Source organism: Anolis sagrei, chromosome 3, assembly GCF_037176765.1.
Source record: "Anolis sagrei isolate rAnoSag1 chromosome 3, rAnoSag1.mat, whole genome shotgun sequence".
Lineage (NCBI taxonomy): Eukaryota > Metazoa > Chordata > Lepidosauria > Squamata > Dactyloidae > Anolis > Anolis sagrei.
Genome location: NC_090023.1, coordinates 244,619,405 through 244,635,177, shown reverse-complemented (window position 1 = coordinate 244,635,177; position 15,773 = coordinate 244,619,405). Strand labels below are relative to the sequence as shown.

General features: G+C 37.5%; 1 protein-coding gene across 2 annotated transcripts in view; it reads right to left on the bottom strand.

Annotated features, from left to right (window-relative positions):
* LEKR1 (leucine, glutamate and lysine rich 1) overlaps positions 1-15,773 on the bottom strand; it is an 81,422-nt gene that overhangs the window by 22,858 nt on the left and 42,791 nt on the right. Inside the window, exons 8-9 of one of the 2 annotated variants that reach the window (XM_060767645.2) lie at positions 1,573-1,650; positions 755-958 (exon numbers count right to left, since the gene is read on the bottom strand). In XM_060767645.2, the coding sequence (XP_060623628.2) occupies positions 755-958; positions 1,573-1,650 (282 nt within the window). Of the gene's footprint in view, positions 1-754; positions 959-1,572; positions 1,651-15,773 lie in introns of those variants that run through there. The other variant, XM_067466011.1, reaches the window with a different exon arrangement.

The window sequence follows — 15,773 nt, the reverse complement described above, 5'->3', positions numbered from 1 at the left end:
GGCCTCTTGCCTTTCATCACTCTACTTAGAAAAGAGGATGGTTCCTTTTTAGAACATGTTAAGATCCAATACTTGTCCAAACTAGATTCTGGACATTTTGACTAACATTTCTAGACTTATACATGAGTTTATAAAGTAATTTTCTCTGGATGGGGGACATGATTTCTGTTGTAATCAGCATGCAATTAACAACATAGTAAGGAATAAACATAGTAAGGAATATGCCGCAGTGGCACAACGGGTTAAAGCCTTATGGCAGCTGGACTGCTGGCCTGAAGTTCGGTGGTTCAAATCTATGAGACTGGGTGAGCTCCCATCTGTCAGCTCCAGCTTCCCATGCGGGGACATGAGAGAAGCCACCCACAGGATGGTAAAACATATGGCATACCCTGGGCAACATCGTTACAGATGGCCAATTCTCTCACACCAGAAACAACTTGCAGTTTTCAAGTTGCTTCTGACATGGAAAAAAAATCTGCTGAGTTCTGCATGAGGTGAAAATTCTGAGGTCTGCACTAAAAAAATACTGTTTTCCTTCTTCAAAATGTATTTCCCCTCTCCACTTCTGGACCAGAAAACACCGTGTTCTTTAAAGATTTGTTTTGGATGTGGAGAACTGAAAACAGTCAAGTTGTTAGGGGGACTTGTAGTTCAATGACATTCTAAAGAAAAAAGAAAAAAAAGAAAAGAAAAGAAAATCTAGGCAGAACATCCTGTCCTGTAATGCCATGCATGGCAAGTCATTTCTGATTACCTTTCTTGCTTAAGTGTTACCACTTCTTCTTCTCGTTGCTTGAGGAGGTTCTTAATTGCTTCCAGTTCACTCTCCAAATGGTTGGTTAGTTTCTTAAGGTCTTCTTCTTTCCTCTCTTTTTCAATCATTTCTTCCTGTAAACGGCAGCACGCTTGTTGGCAGGCAAGCAAAGATTGTTCTCGTTCTGTCAGGGCATGATTAAACCTAAAAGCAAAAATGACCACATTTCCTAACGGCTACGCTCAGCAAACATCTATAAGCACTTATCTTTACACACACTTTACTGGAAATATAAGCATTATGCAAAGAATTTATCTAAGTGAAACCACTGTGCTCTGAAACACATGAAAGGCAACATGAATGTGACTTGGAAACAACACAGTCACTGGTAATAATACTACTATACTTTTAAAATTATCACAGCTTAAAAACTGAAGAAAAAAACGAGACCTGATTGTCAACAGGCTTAAAATGTTAATAGAGGCAGAAATTAAGGGAGAGAAATGCAGGACAAACCAGAAAATAGAGGAAGAAATGAAATAAATAAAATAAAAGGTCATAAATACAAGAAATGAATGAAGAAAAAACTAATAGACACAAGAAGGAAAAAACAAAAAAGTGAAAAAATATATTTCCAATCTTGTGTGCCGAGATGTTGGTACTTCAAGACCCACCATGGCCAATAATCAGAGATTCTGTGCATAGTAGTCGAAAAGCACCCAGAAACCTAAGCTTGGGACTGCTGGTCTAAACAAAAAGATCCAATTATCTGTATTTTAAAACAGCTGCAAACAGTTCTAATCAATTGTGATTCATACCGAGATTCGGACATTCCAACCTCATATGTCAGTTTCTGGAGTTCAGTTTGATGGTCTTCAACTTCTTTTGACTTCTTTCTAGAACACACAATTGTGGATTGTAAATCTACCTCCCTATACAAATCAATCGAAGCTTGATCACTGGGGGAGGGGGTCTACTTTTGTTAACATCTAATTCTCTTGAGAATAATTTATTTTTAATCTATAGGAAAACAAAACACAATGGCTGGGGGTCTTTTCATGTGACACATTTATAGCACCAAAATACATCTAAAATAATTCGTGCAGTTAGGTTCACCATCCATCTGATAGAAGATTATAAAAAGCACACTTACCTGAGAGTAAATCTCATCAAATTTAAGATGCCTTTCAATAAATCAATTTATCTTAATATTTATTTTTTATTTATTTATTTACATTATTTATATCCCGCCCATATCAGCCCGCAGGCGACTCAGGGCAGTCTACATATTGGCACAATTCGACTGCATCAATACATACATTCAAAAAGCAAAAACAATTAAGTGCATTTGGACAAAAAAGACAGTGCAGTAACAATTTAAAAAGAGCTATATCCTCTCATTCCAATCCTCATCCGTTTATATAAGATTTCATAAACTACAATCTACTTTTTCTGTGTCATCAGAGAAATAGGCTGGAATTCATGAAAGCTATGGTGAAAAAAAACCCTGATTTATCTTTGAAGTTGCAAAGTCTCTATCCTTTTTATATTGAAACAAATGAATACTCCTATCTTGTTTAAATAAATGAGGGCCCTTCCACACAGCCATATAATCCAGAATATCAATGCAGAAAAATCACACAATATCTGCTTTGAATTGGGTTATCTGAGTCCACACTGCCATATATCCCAGTTCAGAGCAGATAATGTGGGATTTTATTCAGCTGTGTGGAAGGGCTTCAGGTTTCCTTCTGAGTAGCAGTATATAGCAGTTTGTATCTGGCATTTATAATGGTTAGCAACTAATTGTGAGCCCTTAATAAAAGCAATGGCTGGGGGTGTTTTCATATGACACATTTATAGCACCATGACTCCACTTTAACCGCAACATCGTATGGAATTGTGGGATTTGCAATTTGGAGAGGCGAGACGCTGGTGATGGAAAACATTTGTTTAATAGGCACAAGAGAAAAGGTATTTTCAGTGTCAGTTAACTAGAGAAAACCATATTCCCACAAAGTATGGTTGGTCCTCTCCCTCTCTTGCTGTCTCATGAAGATTCGTGTCATTCCTAAATGTTTAAATCTGGAAGGCTTTCCCCTCCCCAGGAAGATGCTGTAGGGAACAGATTTCTATTTCTATATGCTGAATCTGTCTCTGTTTTATGTTGTTTGCACTGCTGTTTCATCAAGATATTGTAATGGTTATACACTGCTTGAATAATATTTGAAAGACAAGGCAGAATATATCCAAATAGGCAAAAATGAGAATCAGAAATGAATAATAGGCAGAAAGAGGGTAAGAGATTTTATTGTACACCTTTCCATGGCCATGGTATCAAAGCTCTTAAATTCCAGTAGAATTCTACCATTTTCCTACTTCTCCTTTTTTTCTCAAGATATGCCCCTCCTGGGTATTTTTCCTGACAAGCTTTATCTTTCCTGAACATAACTGAATAGGTTGAGGGACTGGGTAAAGAATCTCTACATATCTCTTTGTCTGGATTGATTTAGATCAGGATGGCTCAGAACAACTAATCATTTGACTCAATACTGCAAAAACCTCACCCGGAGCCCATATCATTTCTGACAGGTGAGGCAGAATGAGGGCTAAATGATTACTCCTCTCATGCAGAAAGAGAAAGATACTACATCAGTGCATGCAAGGAGAGGAAATCAGGATTTATATACATGTGTGGAGTTTATCCTTGAACTGGTTTAAATTTTGTAACTATTAAGACAAAATTCTAGTTGGCAAAATGTTATGGTTTATTGCAGAAGTATGTATACTTGCAAGCAGAACCATGGAACATTTAATATTGGAATTTTGAAAACTGGGCTAAACAGATCTATCAAGCAAAAGGCTTAATAATAATAATAATAATAATAATCATCATCATCTTTATTTATACCCTGCCACCATCTCCCCAAGGGGACTCAGGGTGGCTAACATGAGGCCAAGCCCAAGAAATTAGAATAAGGCAAAATAAAATACATACAACAGATAATAACATCAAATATAGTGCAACAATTGCAAAATAATACAATAGAATAAACACAAAATATATGGTAAAATAATTAAACACAGTGGACTGGGCCAAATGCAAGGGATAAAATTATAAAACCCCTGGGCGAGATAGATAAATTGAGTAGTATATCTAGTGGGAGACTCAGATGGGACAGACAGAAGGGTTAAACGTCACTGAGGGACGAGATAAAGTGCATCAAAAGGACAAATTTGTACTGGCTGAATATAAAGAAGAAAACCTATAGAACAATTCCTCCCTGCTACTCATGGGAGGAATGGCAAAGAAGCTACTTCCTGCCATCTTCCAGACAGATTGTTCAGGGCCGGTGTCTCCCCTACCCTCCCGCCCTAATTATTTTAGTACAACAGTTGCTGATCCCTTGTCCCAGGCTCAATGACAGTGTCCTCCCATCTTTTAACTTGTCTCAGAGGCAACTCTTATAAAGCATACAAAGACACCCCCCATTGTAGTTATTCACATTTTTCATATTAAACAACAATTACTGGATAACAAGTTCTCCCTTTTGTTAATTATGGCTGTTTGTCTGTGCTTCTAGTTGGCATGCATTGTTGATTATCTTTCTTCTCAGAATTTTGTCTTTTTTTACTCCCTGACTCTTCTCCTCCCTTCCTCTCCTCTCGTGGCTTGTCCTTTGACTTCTGGCCTCCATCTTCTGGCTCTCTGCCAAATGCCTTATCTTCAGGCATGTCTTGGTAAAGATCAAACTGTTTGAGCAATTTGATGCCTTCCCCCAAAGTTATAACTGTGTGTTTTTTCCATCTTTATAAAATAGTGAAGTGGCAGGGAAACTCCACATAAATCTGATCCCAGCCTTGTTTAGACATCTAGTTATTGGTGATAGAAACTCCCTGCCTTTCCACGTTTCTGTTGCCATATCTGAGTATATAAGTATTTTGTAATCCATATAACGTAGGTTCCAGATATTCCTCAGCTCAGAAAGAAGTTCAGTTTTCATTTTTAAAGCAAGTACTGGGAGAAAAAACACTACCGACAAACAAGTCAGCACATATTATTATTTCTGAAAGAGACATCAAAAGAAATTGATCCAAAGCTGGGCTGCTTTAGAACATGAGGAATGATAATTTACTTGGGGAACCCTGAAATTTGCATACATAAATTAAGATTTATTTTTTTTAAAAAAAAAACAAGCAGCAAATGGGGAAAATATCTCCCCCAAGCCAACCCAATGAGGAATGCAGGAAGTTAGTCTCTATCATTCATTACATTTAGAATCAATGTGATAGGATTAATGTTTGAGAAATCCAGGATCTAATGGATGAAACTCACTGGATGATTTTAGGCCACTTGTTCTCTCTCACCCTGGCCTACACCAAAGAGCTATCGGGAAGATCAATCAGAAAACGAGAATGCCAAGTTGAGCTCTATGGAGAAACATTGGGTTTAAATGTAACTAACTACTAGTAGCCCCTGCTGGTGGAATGGGTTAAACCCTTGTGCTGGCAGAACCGCTGACCAACAGGTCAGCAGTTTGAATTCGGGGAGAGCAGGTTGAGCTCTCTCTGTCATCTCCAGCTTCCCTTGCGGGGAAATGGGAGAAGCCCACCACAAGGATAGTAAAACATCAAACATTTGGGAGTTCTTCGGGCAATGTCCTTCCAGACATCCAATTTTCTCACATCAGAAGTGACTTGCAGTTTTTCAAGTCACTCCTCACACATACACACACACACACACACACACAAACTAGTAGTGTGTCAATCTTTAAAAGCAGGCCAATTTGTCTATAGAAATAGAAATAAAACAGGAAATAGAGGTAAAGCACTGAAAAGCAAGAAGCTTTAACAAGTTTGGGGAATCCTGAATTTTGCGTGCATATGGTATACATTTTAAAAAGTAATAAACACCTCTTTCCCAAAAGAAGACTAGATCATGACACCAGAAACCATGGAATGTTGTGTTATCTGTTGAAAATTCAGCATGTTGTAGCAAAAAACATCCGAGTTTCTTTGAAGAACAAACACATGGCTGGCTGGGAAAAGCCAGCTTTTGTTAGCTGATGAGGATACAACTAAACTGTATTATAAGACCCTTTAAAATTACAGTCATACAATTAATTTAATTTTCAAATCAATACAAGCATGGGGCAAGTCGGACACACAAATCTTGAAAGAGGTAAATAATTATTGTTGCCTATTGAAGTTAACAAAGAGTGAACCGCAAATTTGTAAGTTGATTCCCATCCCCTATAAACTCTGCAGTATTTTCAAACCTTCACAGCCTACTATTGTGTCCCCCCCCCCCCCCCCCCAAAGGTACAGTGAGAGCTCATGGTCTATAGCCAAGGCAGGCGGGAAGGCACTCAAGCAAGGAAACAAGCAGAGATGTCAGAAAGGTAAAGCAGTAAACAGCATGAGGTGGGAACCAATGAAGGCAGGAATTTACATCTGAGTGGTGCGGAAAGACTTTTCAGCTTTTTGATCCCTGCAGCAGGCTGGGTTATGCCACTCTAATTCATCCAGGAAGTAAAATATCTTGAATTAGAAAACTGAGAGCAACTAAGACAAAATAGTTGACTCTTTTATGTGAGTAAGTAGAAGCCTACCAGCTCTTGGGTGTCACTTGATATTTGTTGATTTGATACAAGCAGCAGCACCCTTAGGTTATCTGTGCGCCCCTTACATTTTCTCCCGTATGGAAAAAATAGCCACAGAGAACAATTTTGGATATGAAAGTGTCTGAGATGAAAGGGTTCAAGGGCCCCTCTCCCTTGCTGATTTCCAGAATAGATGTTGGCTTATCCTGTTTGGCTTAAAAATGCAAGACAAAAGGCATTCAGTTGTAAACTTCTATATCCCAAATTTATGAAACTGTGACACCTCCCCACTCCACAGTCCTGTACGTGATGCTAAAAACCTGCTTCATTGGGTTTCCTGGCTCTCTGGAGCAGGTTTTAGGGTACATAAGAGGCTGCAAGAAGTAATGGGTATCGCTGATTTTGGCAGAGCAGAGGGATCTAGCAAAAATATATAATGGAGCTTGGCCAAACACTGGGGGAAAGTTACACATGACTGCATGTGATGCATCATTTGATTTTATTTGACCTGTGGTGACAAAATTAATCTCTATGGTGCTTAAGTGGTATGCTTTGGAGTAAAATATATAGCACATTGTGAGAGAGAGTTTATAAAGGGAGTTCCAAAACATTTCCCAGCTTTTCCATTTCTTTGAATCTTACAAGTCAAAAATAATTAGCCATCTCTTTAGTTATTTATCCACCTAATTATTGTCAATTGGCTTTTGCATAAAAGTAAACACTGCTGGGAGGCCTTTAAAGATTAAACAATTTCTTTTGAAATTTGTCAAGTCAAGAATTTCCAGAACTGGCTGTCACAATGTTTTATATAATTGCAGAATTCAAATATTTAGTTCAAAAGAAAGTTCTGTAGCCTTTACAGATGGCATATAAAATTATGCCTTATTGCCTGTTAGGTGATTTGTCACACAGACACATGTGAGTGCAGAGGCACATAAAGCATGTGAATTGCAGGAATTACCTTCAACTAATTTTTCTGCATGGCATGATATATTTTCTATAATGGAACATACATGTTTGTGCATGAAACTACTGGAGATAATAGAAAGGTCTGAAGGGATCTGTGTCTATCTTGGAAGTCCACCGCCAGCATCATATTATTTGTTTGCTTCCTGGGTTTATTTGCAGGTCGGCTGATTTTGCTTAGACCCACAGGCAAACAAAGTTATGTGACTTCTACTATCTCAATAAGAATGGTATGATCACATTGGCCAACACAATTTTTGGTGCCTCAAATATTAGACCTGTTTCTGGGTATATTCTACCTGCTGATCCCAAAAAATGACACCAGTTCCCTCCTATCAGCCCTAGGTTTTTAGATGCAGAACACATGCCATCTACCAGTCTCCTCCTACTCGCCCTTAGAAAATCATGAAAACCATATCTAAGAAACTAGAGCTGATGCAATCTATCCAATGCAATTTTCTGAATCAGAATCCTAAATAATCCCAGGAACAGGCATAAAACCAATTTTTTTTTTTTACATGTGGTGGTAGTCGTGGCTGTATTATCTATAATGAGGAATGAGAAAGACTCATGCAGACCACATTGCCTACTTCGCCACTGAACATTGATTCATATCTAGCCACTGAATTTCAGTGGCATACTGGGAAAAGCCTTAACATAAATATGAAACACAAGTGATTTTTGGTCTTTATAATACATCTACCCGGTCAATTTTAAGTTGTGAATTTTAATCTGCATTTCATCAGTAGAGTTTAACTTGTATTTTTAAATATAATTTTTATTGTGCATTTTTCAAACATAACAGTGATAGAGGGGGAACAATTTAGCTTATAGGAAAGTGGGAAATTGGATAGCTTGTAAGAGAAAGGTGGGTGGAAGAGAGGGGAGGGGTAGTTGGGTAGAAAAACTTGTATTTTAACTCTGTGTATCTTGCCTTTTAATAGTGTTTTATCTCTTGTTTTAACAATGTTTTCATTATTGGGTTGTTGTAGGTTTTTTTGGGCTATATTATTTTACTGACACAAAAACACAGCATGGCACAGCAAACGAGATATATATGCTGGATTTTGTATCACAAAATCACAAGTTGAACACTTCCCAAGCGTTTAGGACTGTGTGATATATTCTTGAATGATGCACATAGATCCAAGTAAGGTGGCCTTTTGCAGTTGACAGATCGTGATTTTGTCAATGTTTCCAAATGCCGGCTGAGATCTTTTGGCACGGCACCCAGTGTGCTGATTACCACTGGGGCCACCTGTACTGGTATTATTATTATTATTATTATTATTATTATTATTTCTCTGTATTTGAAGCCTGCAGTAACATGCTGGCTCACAGAATACCAACCTCTGTGGATATTTGATGATGACTTCAGAGACCACATTTGAATTCCCGCTCAGCCATGGAAGCCCAACTGGGTGACTTTGGGCAATTCACATTTTCTCAGCCTCAAAGGAAGTCAAAGACAAATCCTCTTTGAACAAACTTTACCAAGAAAACTCCATGATAAATTGACCTCCACGTCCCTGTGAGTTAGAAATGACTTGAAGGCACACAACAACGACACCACAGTTCTTAGGGAATCTATTTTATTCTTCAGAGCATTGCAAAGTACATTTACAAAATTCACTTTGTGAAGTTATCTGGGGGTGTGGGTTGAAGTGTCACCAGTATGTGGATGACACTCAACTCAAACCTTTCCTTTTATCTTAAGACACTTGATGACTGAGCCAGGGCTTAGACAGGCCAATGGAATGGATGAGTGCCAATACATTTAGACTCCATTTAGATAAGACAGAGACAGCTGCAAGGGTGTGTGTGTGTATGTATGAGAGAAAGAGAAATCCATCTGTCTTGTCAAGTCATGTTCATCTTTCTCTGGAATGAGTTAATTTGTAGTGATTGACTTAAAGTATTAATTGATAGTGATTGATTTATAGTTTAGGGCTTCACTTAGATTCAACAGTAATGCTGGAGGCACTGTGGACTTATCAGCCTCAAAGTGCCTTTGCTCAGTTTAGGCTTGTCACATTTCCCCCATATTGTCATTGGTGGAACGACCAATGAGAGATTTGCAACAAATCTCTTTCTAATTATTGTAAGTTTTCATCTGAAATTCATCTGAAACTAATTGTTGTGTTTCAATTAAAATAACACAGGGCTAAGCAGCAGAGTTGCAACAACTTTAAAGATATTATGTAAACAATTTAATAACCACTTCTGGAACAAAAAGCTGCAACAGTCTGATCCCAAGACACATGTTAGATCAGGAAGCTGGCAAACAGGCCAAGATAAAATGCAGTTCACCCAGTCTTACTGGATTCAGAACAATCCCAGTAAGGTTGGTGATCCTGACATAAACACTAATGCAAAATCAAAACATAAACAACACAAAGAGATATGAAGGCTAACAAAACCTTTTGTCAACAAAATCAATACATAGTACCAGTTAAGAAGTACATCAGGCAAGACAGAAAGCCAAGGCCCTGCTGACTGGAGTTCAAAAACATTCTAAATTATATATTGTCTTGAGCAATCCAAAAGGATATCGGTAAAAGATCCTCAGATCCTCTGAAGATGCTAACCACAGATGCAGGCAAAACATCAGGAGAAAATGCTGCTAGAACATGGCCATATAGCCCGGAAACGACACAACACTCCACCAATATCAATAATAGCTTAACTTCAGAGGTTCTCAATGAGCCTTTGGGATTTTTAGAATGATCAGTGTCTTCCAATGTCAAAACCTTAGCAAAAGAAACATCAGAGTTTTTCTGATCAGAATGCTCCACAAGGCCTCTCTTTGGAAGGGGTCTAGTGTTTGAAAACTCTAAGTCTTGTTGTCATATGATTTTTTTTTGTCTTTAATGTCTTTAGTGTTGTTTTATATTACAATGTTTTACAAGTCAAGTAAGTTTATAACTAGTTGAAGGATTGCCTCTGAAACTTACAAACTATGCATCTATACTAGTCTAACAGATCACAGCATTTGACCAGAAATAACACTTGGTCTGGCGAGAAACTAAGCTTATTTATTTATTTATTTGCTCTATTTATGCCCTGCCTTTCTCTACCCCGCAGGAGACTCAAAGCAGCTTACATACAGGCAATTATTCAATGCCTTAAAACACATAAAATTCCAATACCATTAAAAATTAAAATTAAATTAAATCAATACATATTAAACATTTAAAAGCATTACATTCAATATAATCATGCCAACTATAATTGTATTCCAGAGTCGTTGCATAATCATTGCATATATTACAAATCTGTTATTGCACTAACTATTCTCTGAAAGCCTGATCCCAGAGCCAGGTTTTAACTTTCCTTCTGAAGACTAGGAGGGAGGGGGGTTGATCTAATGTTGCTGGGGAGGGAGTTCCACAGCCGAGGGGCCACTGCTGAGAAGGCTCTATCTCTTGTCCCCACCAGTTGCGCTTGCAGGCCTCCCAGATGATCTTAATCTCTGAGGTGGTTCATAAGGGGACATATGTTTGGACAGGCAAGCTGGGCCGGAACCATTTAGGGCTTGATAGGCTAAAACCAGCATTTTGAATTGTGCTTGGTAGCAGTGGAGCTGGTGCAACAGGAGGGATGTCCTCTCTCTATATATTCCAGTGGTCAATGTATTTGTTCCATTCAGCTTGCTGCTAGCAAAGCAGAAGAAGCCTGCCCTAAGTTTGATATTCAAGCTACACCTCTTGAATAGAGATAACCTAGAACCTTTCATGGATGCAGTAAATCAATCAATCAATCAATCAATCTCCTGGCTAAGTATAATAAAATCAATTCAACTAATTTAAAATTTAAAACAGTAAAATAAGTTACTGTTTAAAATATATTGAACTATATTGCAAATTGAAACAAGTGAAACAGTTAAAATCTTGTAAAACCAGAAACTAGATAGAAAGCAAATGGCTTTAATAAACAGTTGTGCTTTAACTTAACACTGAAATGAATCCGATGTCAGCACTAATTGGGCTTCTAAGGTGAGGGCATTCCACAACCAGAACACTACAGCAGAAAAGACCTTATGTCCTCACATAAAGCATTTCTCTATGAGAGGGTCGCTCCAGCCTATTTCCATGTTCAGGCAAGCATATATAGAGAAAGACACTTTTTAAAGTGGTTCCAAGTCATTGAGATCTTTTCCTCACAAACAGCTTGAAGGCAAACTAGAAACATCATGGCAGCCAATGCATTTCCTTTGAAACCAATATTACATGGTATATGTGGCCTGTTCAAGTCGGCAATATAGCTATTGCATTTTGCACTTGTTACAGCTTTTGGGCCATTTTCAAAGGGAGCATCACACAGAGCACACTGCCATAATGTATAATCATTAAGTCACCAATACATGGTGTAAGTCTTCTCTGCCTAGGAAAAATACAGAGTGAAGAGAGAGGGGGGCAGAAGACAGTTCCATCTTGTCTCCTGTGCTTTACTAATAATATAATATATTGTATATACATATAATATTTATAATATTATAATGTAATACAATATAATACTACTACTAATAATAATACTATAATAATAAAACTATAATAATACAATATTATAATTATATATTTTATATTACATGTAATATTACTAATAATATTACAATATATTGGTATAGTACAATATAGTAATATATAATACTGATATTGTACTATGCTAATAATATAACATATTTATTATTTATTTATTTCGGTTGCTTCTACCCCGCCCTTCTCACCCCGAAGGGGACTCAGGGCGGCTTACAAAAGCAAGGCACAATTCGATGCCCGCATCACATAACAGCAATAAGACAAATAACATCAGTTAACAGAAAACAGCAATTCTAGCAATAACATCGATTAACAGAAGACAATAATTATTGTATTGTATGTCTATATATCTTGTAAGCCGCTCTGAATCCCCTTCGGGGTGAGAAGGGCGGCATATAAATGTAAATAAATAAATAAATAAAACTAACAGAACTGTGACTAGGTAGCCATCACGGTGAATTACTGCTGTGCTTTATATGTGGGAACACCTTTGAAAACAGCTTTCCTAAAGGAGCATTTCCTCTCATACTTAACTACCTGGTACCTAAGGCCATCACTCAATGCTCCCTTGGTGGTCCCAAGGAGAGTAAATATAAGAGAGAGATGATGGCAGTCGATCTACAGAATGCTTTTCCCTGGGAGGCTTGCTTCATGCATACATTATTCTCCCAAGTATTGTATAATGTCTTTATAAAGTTAGATTTTATCGCATTGTTATATTTAAGCTTGTTGAGGATACTCCTGATTTTACCATGGTTATATATTCTGCTTCTCAAGTATTCCCCTACAGTATTGCTGTTATTTTAAAGCATTTTATAATTTCTTAACAGATTGGACACTGTCCAGAGAATTCTGGACAGCAGATAGTTTGAAAGAGCATTAAACACATACATACATTCATAAATTCGGCACATTTATGCTTTTCATGATACTTAAAATGTCTAGCTTTTATAGTCCAATGTCCTGCTGCTTCTTATCACACTGACATGGCTACTGAACAACTATCATTTTATGGCTTTCCCTGTATGCTATTATGTTCAGCTCAGAAGTTTAACTATTCGAGATGCCTGTTCCCCCTTTAATGCCTCTATGAGTTGAAATTATTTGGGGGATTAACTGCTTATGATGTGATCCAGAATTTCCTTGAAGACATTGTACTCTCAGATTCTCCACTGCATATCTGGTTCAATAGGCTCAGAAGCTATGTCATACAAGGCAAATGTATCCAAAAAAGACAGCTGTGAGAGTCTTTACTTGAAGTCTTTTGTGTATCAATTGAAGTGGTATTCCAAACTGTGCAGAGCTTGGTACTTTTGCTAGCTGTTTATAATGTAATTATGTATGCATTCACACACACACATAAAGGCCAATGCTGGAGCAGAATTTTGTACTTGATAGCAACTGTTGTTGGTGAGAAACAGCCAAAGCGAAACTATTGGCAAAGGAAGCATGGGAAAGCCAAGTCAACTCTACAGAGAAAACATGGCTACTAGTAACGGTGTAAAATATAGTTAGGAGTCCATAATGTTGGTGGCTTATACTGGGCAATGTTCACACACTTGCATGGTTGTGACTAAACCACCCAGACTTCCATTAAACACCACACACAAAAAACCCGCTGGTAAGACACTCTATACTACAACACCAGTCACTGCTGACTTACATTCACATCCCTTCTGCAAACACTCCATCTCATTTTGAGAAGCACCCAGAGATTGAATCAGATACATTGAAATCTACATTGAAGGCTTTCATGGCTGGAATCACTGGTTTGCCATGAGTTTTTTGGGCTGTATTGGCCAAATTCCAGAAGCATTCTCTCCTGACATTTTGCCCACATCTATGGCAGGCACCCTCAGAGATTGAGGGTTTTTTTGGAAACTAGGCAAGTAAGGTTTATATATCTGTGGAATGTCCAGACATCAGAGGAGCTGCAAGACCAAGAACAAACCATGAGAGTAAAGACACCTAGAGGAAAAGTGTTCTTATTGTACATCAAGAGAACCACTGGCCGCATATGGAAGCTGATGAAGAAACACAACATACAAATGATCTACAGACCCACTAAGAAAATCCAACAAATACTACATTAAGTAAAAGACAAGAGGGATCCTCTCACCTCTGCAGGAATCTACCGTATACTACACAGTTGTGGACAAGTCTACATAAGGACCACCAAACGCAGCATCGCCCAAACACGAATCAAGGAATATGAAAGGCAATGCAGACTAACTCAACCAGAGAAGTCAGCCATAGCAGAGCACCTGATGAACTAACCTGGACACAGCATATTATTTGAGAACACAGAAATGCTGGACCAATCTAACAACCACCATGTCAGACTACACAGAGAAGCCATTGAAATCCACAAGCATGTGGACAATTTCAACAGAAAGGAGGAAACCATGAAAATGAACGAAATCTGGCTACCAGTATTTTAAAAAACTCTAAATTCAGGAAAGTAAATAAAGAGAAACACTAAAAAACATGGAATTTCCATACAAGAATCAATCAGGGGCAGGCCAGCTAACAAAGGATTCTCCTGGGCAGGAAGCTGCAAGGCCATTAAATCCTAATCAAGGTGGCCATTTGCAACATTCACACTTGCCTCAACCAGACAAGAGTTTTTTTCTTCCACCCTGGACATTCCACAGATATATAAACCTCACTTCCCTAGTTTCCAACATACCCCTCAACCACTGAGGATGCTTGCCATAGATGCCGGCAAAACGTCAGGACAGAATGCTTCTGGAACTTGGCCATACAGCCCGGAAAACTCACAGCAATCCAGAAATCTACATTCATTGGAATATGGGGTTCTGTTTACCAACTGAGACAGATCCTGCTGGTGGGAAGAAATCAATAATGAAAAGGGCCGAAGAGGATAAAACACACTCAACTCTTAATCCAAAAACTATTCTGTGGGGGACACATGTAAAAGTTACTGTAGGCCATAGATATTTTATGGTATCTGATTTTATCACATTACTGATATCCTGATATAGGGAGCAGTTAAGCACACATAAAATATTGTATTCCTCTGTTTTCCAGGTGGAAATCAAAGGCATTAGTAGAAGATAAATTTCGGAAAATAAAGTAAAAGGATTATAGTCATGCCAGAAGAGTATTTCAAACTTCTGTACAATTTCAATATTTTAAAATGCAGAGCACTGTAACTTGAACTCATATTTAGCAATATATACTATAAATATTCCTGTATTTTTCTTAGCTTACAGATGAAACAACTGAGAAGAGAAGAACTTCAAAGTGAACAACCTCAGTCTAATTTCAGATTTTCAGGTACTGGCAAGTACCTGACACTTTAAACTTAGGCAATATATTTCCTCACTTTAATTTAAAACTAGCATGCAATCATTTACTGTAGCAACCACAAAATACTGAATTAGTAGCACTGCCTTTTCAGTAACGCCAGAATGAAAACAGACAACCAGTATAACAATTAAAATGACACTAGACTTGGAAACGCAGAGAAATTTCTCATTATTATAACATTACCTCACTATCAATAACTCTAACTAAATTTTATATTTATATTTAAACTGAAACAGAATATATTATTTTGCTAAATTAGATCTAGACTAAATTAACATCTAGAAATCGTATGTGGGAACTCATTATTCGATATGTATGTACATATATTCATTTATATTACCATTAAAATATTTAGAATACTTAGCTGCCATGTATTTATAATTCTGATATTTAAAAAGGTAGCTATAGAAATGTGAAAATACATATACCTGTGCATAAAAAAGTGTTAAAAGTTTATGTGCAAAATCTCACTACTGAAATTGTTACAAAGCCCCACAAAATAATATTTATGTTCAAATACTGTCTATAGCCTAATGAGAGTTAGAACTATAACTCGGCAGTAAAGCATTTGATTGGTAT